Source organism: Malus domestica, chromosome 16, assembly GCF_042453785.1.
Source record: "Malus domestica chromosome 16, GDT2T_hap1".
Classification (NCBI taxonomy): Eukaryota; Viridiplantae; Streptophyta; class Magnoliopsida; order Rosales; family Rosaceae; genus Malus; species Malus domestica.
The window spans coordinates 12403241-12409612 of record NC_091676.1 but is presented as its reverse complement, the minus strand read 5'-3'; the positions used below and the strand labels follow the sequence as shown (position 1 = coordinate 12409612).

The 6372-nt window shown below is 35.5% G+C and overlaps 1 protein-coding gene across 1 annotated transcript; it reads left to right on the top strand.

The window, feature by feature from the left end:
- Positions 1 to 2604: 2604 nt before the first annotated feature.
- Positions 2605 to 5602, top strand: LOC103403708 (probable polygalacturonase). Its single transcript, XM_008342544.4, has 6 exons — positions 2605 to 2939; positions 3386 to 3703; positions 3817 to 3937; positions 4026 to 4200; positions 4307 to 4377; positions 4605 to 5602. The coding sequence occupies exons 1-6, from the start codon at positions 2928 to 2930 to the stop codon at positions 5276 to 5278; spliced, it is 1371 nt and encodes a 456-aa protein (XP_008340766.1). The 5' UTR covers positions 2605 to 2927; the 3' UTR covers positions 5279 to 5602.
- Positions 5603 to 6372: the final 770 nt, after the last annotated feature.

Here is a 6372-nt window from a genome sequence, read left to right as displayed (position 1 = left end):
CTAGCAATAATGTGGTTCAAATTTGTGTTTGGCGAAAATCGAACCTAAGACCTCTTACTTACAAGTGAAGAGAAATACCACTAGACCATACTACTAAGTGGCTCTACACCTCTCTTTTTACCTTCTACATATTTTTCAATTTCCATTCGTCTAATCAAATGAATTGAAGAATATTAAATGACATAGTTAACATGAGGCGTGTAAAAGTAAAAAAAATTGTATATATATAACATCATCCATATAATTTTATACTTTAAGAAAAAATTAATGTTCATCTCAATTTAAAGATCTTTCAGAAAGGATTTGGATCCTCTCCTGAGCCCAAGGAGAGGATCCTCCTAACCAAGATATGTGGGCCGTTGGATTTTCATCCAATAGCTATAATTATTATAACTTTAAAGGGATTTCCCTGTTTGTAGCCGTTAGACAAAAATCCAACGGCCCACGTGTCTTGGTCAGGAGGATCCTCTCCTTGGGCTCAGGAGAGGATCCAAATCCTTTCAGAAAAACAAAAAGAGAAATTAGGTTCACATCCTTCTTTTTGCAATTCCATTGATTAAAATCTTATTCATTTTCAATTTTTGATCAAGGTCCTTGAGTATTAATAACATCTATAATTATTTGAATAATAAAATATTTTTATTTTTAAATATATTCCTTTAGTGTTAAAAATGTTACAATTAGTATATTTATATTTATGGCTAAATTTTTATCATATATTTTTATTTTTAGTTTGTACCTATTTTTAATTTGTACCACTTTTTTTTTCATTTTTAATTTGTACCCATATATTAGTTTCTTTTTGTGCCCATATTTTTTAAAGTTTACCCATGTGTATACCGTCACGCGACATTGTATATATAATCAATGATAGAAACATTACATATAGTATATTTATGTTTTATGCATAAACTTTGTATCATATATTTATATTTTTAGTTTGTACCCACTTTTAATTTGCAACATTTTTTTTAAAATTTGTAGTATTTTTTTTAGTTTTTTTTTGTACCCATGTATTAATTTCTTTTAGCGCTTATATTTTTTAAAAATTCATTTGTACTCATAATTTTTTAATCTTTTATCTGTACCATAATTTATTTATAATGTACATATTCTTCTTTATTAATGTACCACTTGTGAAATGCACCAATTTTTTTGTAAAATGTGAAATGTACCAAGTTTTTATTCATTTATTCAATCAAAATGTTTGAATTTTTTTATTGTAACCGTTTCTAATAGTATTATAATGAGGAATTTTAAATTTATAAGATTATAAATCTCGTAAAATATCAAACAATTAATGTCAAAATTATACAAATATAAATATTAATTGTAATATAATAAGGTGTACAAAGTCAAGAGACTTTGATCAAACTTTGAATACCATTAAGGTTTTAGTCAAAGAATGTTAAGAATTAAGAACGCATCCATAGTATTCCAAAACAAAAACAAAATAAAAAGTACACGTTACAAAAAAAAAAATCAAATTAATAAAATGACGTGTCACACATGAGTTGGGTCCTTGTGTTTGTTATGTTGTGTCCAGTGATTGACGCCAGGCTAGCATCTTTGGCATGATTGACTTGCGGGTCCCACTCCCCCTCCGCTTCCCTCTCTCTGCTCTGTCAACCCACATGCGGTCTCAATGCCCCATGCACTCCTTCGCTTATTTTATTCCCTCTCACCTGCCGTCTCACCGTTCATCCCGCACCAAACTCCCAATCTCGCCTACGTGGCACCCATCCGCCGCAACATTCCCGGTCACTTTATCATCGCCGATCTTCTTTTGGACTTTTAGCCAATGATTTATCAACAAATGTACGCAAACAAGGACCCTATTACACAACACTGCTTATCAAAATTCTAGTTTTCTTCCCACTACTACTTCAGTTTCTTAGTATTATTCTTTGAGAAATGACTCTTTTAGAGCAGGGATCTTCCATCGATTTTACTTCAAGAGATCGTAGATTAAACTGTAAGGTGACAAAAAAATTATAGACAATTTTACTTTAAGAGAATTTTTGTGGTAATTCATGTCAGGTTTTTTTATTAAAATTTTAAAGCTATTGCCAAGGAGATTCTCTCAAATTAGATTTCTCTATGAACTCTCTGTCACCTCATAGTTTAACGTTAATTCTCGTCTAATATTATGAAATCTTGTGCAAAAAATATAAAGTCACATAAAGTAGATAGAGAGTTATTCTTGTGAGAAAGTCTTATTAGTATTTACTAGGACAATCATTGCAAGAAGGAAATTTATAGTTTTTTTTTCTTGTTTTTATGTGTTTTGTGAAAATAACAGTGTCACAAATGGAGGGCCGTTTCAAACAATTTTGTCGGCGATAGACGTCAATAATGATAATTGATTAAGGAGGGTAATTACCAATTAGTGGCAATAAATGAGATTATTTTAGGAGGAGTGCAAACTTTGTCATATTCTTTTCAAAAGATAAAAAAGAAAGTGGAGGTGAAGTAGGTTAATTTGGTTTAATTTTTTAATAAATTTTGAAATTTAAAGTTATAATCTTAAATCGATTAAACTAATTTAATCTAACGAGAAACAAGGAGGAGTGAACATCACTGGTAGAGCCAGTGCAAGGGATTGAGCAAAGTTGCACTCTGCCAGGATAGAGCTGTCATTTCAATAGCGGCAACAGGATCTCTAATTCCCCTTCTTCTATATTATTACCAAATATTAATTTTCCATTTTCCAATTTTAATTTTAATTTTTGTTTTGGTTAACCATATATATAAGTATTTATGCTTTGTGTCATTTACACAATTAATGCCTCTATTATTCCACCGCACATACTTACAACATTAAGGCAGCCCTTGCACTCTGCTGGCTGCTTCTTCTTCCTTTTTTTTTCTCTGCAAGTCTGCAACTTTTTGGCCACTCCTGCTGCACAGAGACAGAGCTTTGACTCATGAAGATGCTAGTAAGTACGTTTCTTTTTTTTCTGGGTTTTTTACTTTTTACCCTTCTCTGCCTATTTCAAATCCAAAGTCTTGATTTTTCTGATTCAGTTCTCATTTCTTCATTTCTTTGGGTGGGTTTTCTCTATTTTCTCTGGTTTTTTTTCTTTTCTTTCTGTCTGATTAAAAGTAGTTGATCTTTGTGATATTTGGATTTGGTTTTCAATTGGGTTTTGTTTTTTTTTATCTGCTTTTGTGTTTAATTTTTAGTTCACTCTATAGCTTGCATTGATCAAATCGTAATATGTCAAATATTCTTGAAAAATCCTCTGATTGTGGCTGAATTGTTCAAATTTTTTCTATTTGTACTTGTATATACTTTAATTTGTTAGTATGTTCAATGAATTTGTATTTCTTGCAAAATTTTCTGAGAAATCAGTGGCTTTTTCTAAATTTCCACCGATTTCAGGCGGTGTTTCTGTTGCTGCTGGCCGTGAGTAATGCCGTCAAACTTAACGGAGAAGACGATGAGAAACCGTGCGATTCTAAACTGACATTAGAGCAAAGGCCACACAGTGTGTCCATCTCAGAATTTGGCGCTGTCGGAGATGGCAAAACATTGAACACTCATGCCTTCCAGAATGCCATCTTCTACCTCAAGTCTTTCGCCGATAAGGGCGGCGCTCAGCTCTATGTGCCACCGGGGAGGTGGCTTACCGGAAGCTTCAACCTCACCAGCCACCTCACGCTGTTTTTGGAAAAGGGTGCTGTCATTCTTGGATCTCAGGTAATGCTTTACACTGCAATGAGATGCCGGTTAACACTTTTGATGCTGCAAATTCAGTTGGAGATGTTTTCGTTTTTCGCTTTGTTGAAATGTTTGTGCGATTGCTTGTTTAGGATCCGTCTCATTGGGAGATTGTTGAGCCTTTACCCTCGTATGGTCGAGGGATTGAACTCCCCGGGAGGAGATATGGTAGCTTGATAAATGGATATATGTTACGTGATGTGGTCATAACTGGTGAGAAGAATCTCTCCGAATTTCGTTTGCTGCTTTAACATGTTCTTTATCTGCGCGGTCTGATTCTCATTCGCTCTTGAATGCATAGGTGATAATGGAACCATCAATGGCCAGGGATCGGTTTGGTGGGATTGGTTTAGCTCCAAATCTCTGAACTACAGCCGCCCGCATCTTGTGGAATTCGTTATGTCTAAATACGTGGTGGTTTCGAACCTCACATTCGTGAATGCTCCCGCTTACAACATCCATCCAGTCTATTGCAGGTGTGTTAGCTAAGGCCACTGATGAGCGGGTGCTTGTTCTTTCATTTGCATTCATTTCTCGGTTAAAGAAGATATTTTTATTTATTTATAATCGAATACAATGCAGTAATGTACATGTTCACAACATCTCTGTATCTGCTCCTCCGGACTCCCCTCATACTGTCGGCATAGTCCCAGGTTTGTGACATCTCTTGACTTCCTGCTATGCATTTACGTTGAAGTATTGTTCTTATCCCGAATGAATGGAGGTAGAAATGTTGGCTAAAATTTGAGCTTCCTGCCCACTTTTACAAAGTTATTTTCTCTGTGCATCCTGATTTTTCCCTTCTTGTTTGAAATAATTGAATGAGAGAAACTTTTCGCCTTTTTGGCGAAATTCGTACTAATTTTCTCTGTGCTTTCAGATTCTTCTGATATTGTGTGCATAGAAGATTGCAGCATTGGCATGGGGTATGATGCCATTGCCCTCAAGAGTGGTTGGGACGAGTACGGGATTGCCTATGGAAGACCGACTGCAAACGTACACATCCGGCGTGTCACCTTACAATCAGCTACTGGTTCTTCTCTTGCCTTTGGTAGTGAGATGTCCGGTGGCATTTCTAACGTACTTGTTGAGAAGGTCCGCCTCAACAACTCATTTAGCGGCATTCAGTTTCGAACAACAAAGGGTAGAGGCGGTTACATCAAAGACGTCATCATATCAGATGTCGAAATGGAAAACATCTACATGGCATTTGGTGCCTCTGGCCAGTTTGGTTCCCATCCTGACGACAAATACGATCCTAATGCTCTCCCAGTTTTGGATCATATCACATTGCAAGGTGTGGTTGGCACAAACATCACAATTGCCGGATGCTTCACTGGGATCAAAGAATCGCCATTCACTTCTTTCTTTCTATCCAACATCTCATTGTCATTGAATTCTGCATCTCCCACCACCTGGAATTGTTCATATGTTTCCGGCTCTTCTGAGTCTGTCTTCCCAGAGCCATGTTCCGACCTCAATACCTCGTATTCAAATCCTTCCTCCGCCCGCTTTTCGCTACTCACCTTGAATGGAAAAGCCGCGGTCTTATAATACCAATTCCTCCAAAATCCAGTTATACTTTTCAGCCAAAATCTACGGTGAGGGAAAGAACTAAAGATTTTCCACCATTGCCATTAAAAATTAGACTACATTCTTTTCAATAAGACACATATGTTCAGATTATTTGTTTCTTCTTCTTCTTCTTCATCCTGTAGATTTGCAGTCCCGCATGCTCTTCTTCCACATCCCGCAGATTATTTGTACAGCTTCATTTCTTCATTCATGTGTAAGCAAATTTTTGGTAGCGATGATGTAAGCGAACTTGGGTTATTGTTCGTATTTTCTGTTCAAATTTTATTCCGTTTTACCTGAAAATTCCGGTGTGTGTAGTGTCCTTGTGCAAAAATTCTACTATCCTCCGGTACATCGGGATTCAATGGCTTTAAAATCCAAGTGTATAGGATACACCGAAGAACAAGAAAATCCTGTTATTGTGAAATTGTTATTTGCTGTTGTGGGAAACATGTCCGGTGAGTCATGGTACGGTAAGAAGGGGAAGAGCGGGATTAAATTATACAACGGGGTATTTGTCGCTAAGGTTAAGACAGAAAGGAATGCCTATGGGTGTGTGTCCTTGTTAGTCAATTAATTTCATATGGAGCTTCATGGTTTAGGGTTTCGATCATGCAGTTCGATTGTCCAAACAAATAACGTTGCGTGGAATATATTATCTCTTGTGATACTTCTTTTTTCAACGTTTAAAAGGTTTAAATTTGTTACTTAGTACTATGGTCTAGTGATGTTCCTCTTCCTATACAAAGGGGAATTTGAATCACATTATTGCTAGCTCATTGTGAGGTTAAGCTCATCCCATCCTTTTAATGTGGATAATATCGTTTGTTCGAAAGAAAAAAAGTTTAAATTTTTATTTTTAACATTTAAAAAAATTAATTTGAATATTCATAATTTCATAAGCGCTAAGTCTAGTTGTGCTTGTTTCCTAATAAAATCTCTTAGTTATGTTTCATGATCTAAATTTTTCGTAACCCCTAGATTTTAATCACTAAATCTCGACGTTTAAACTTTATCATTACACGCTTTCCATGTTACATGAGTTCATAACATATGAAGACGTCACAGAAAAT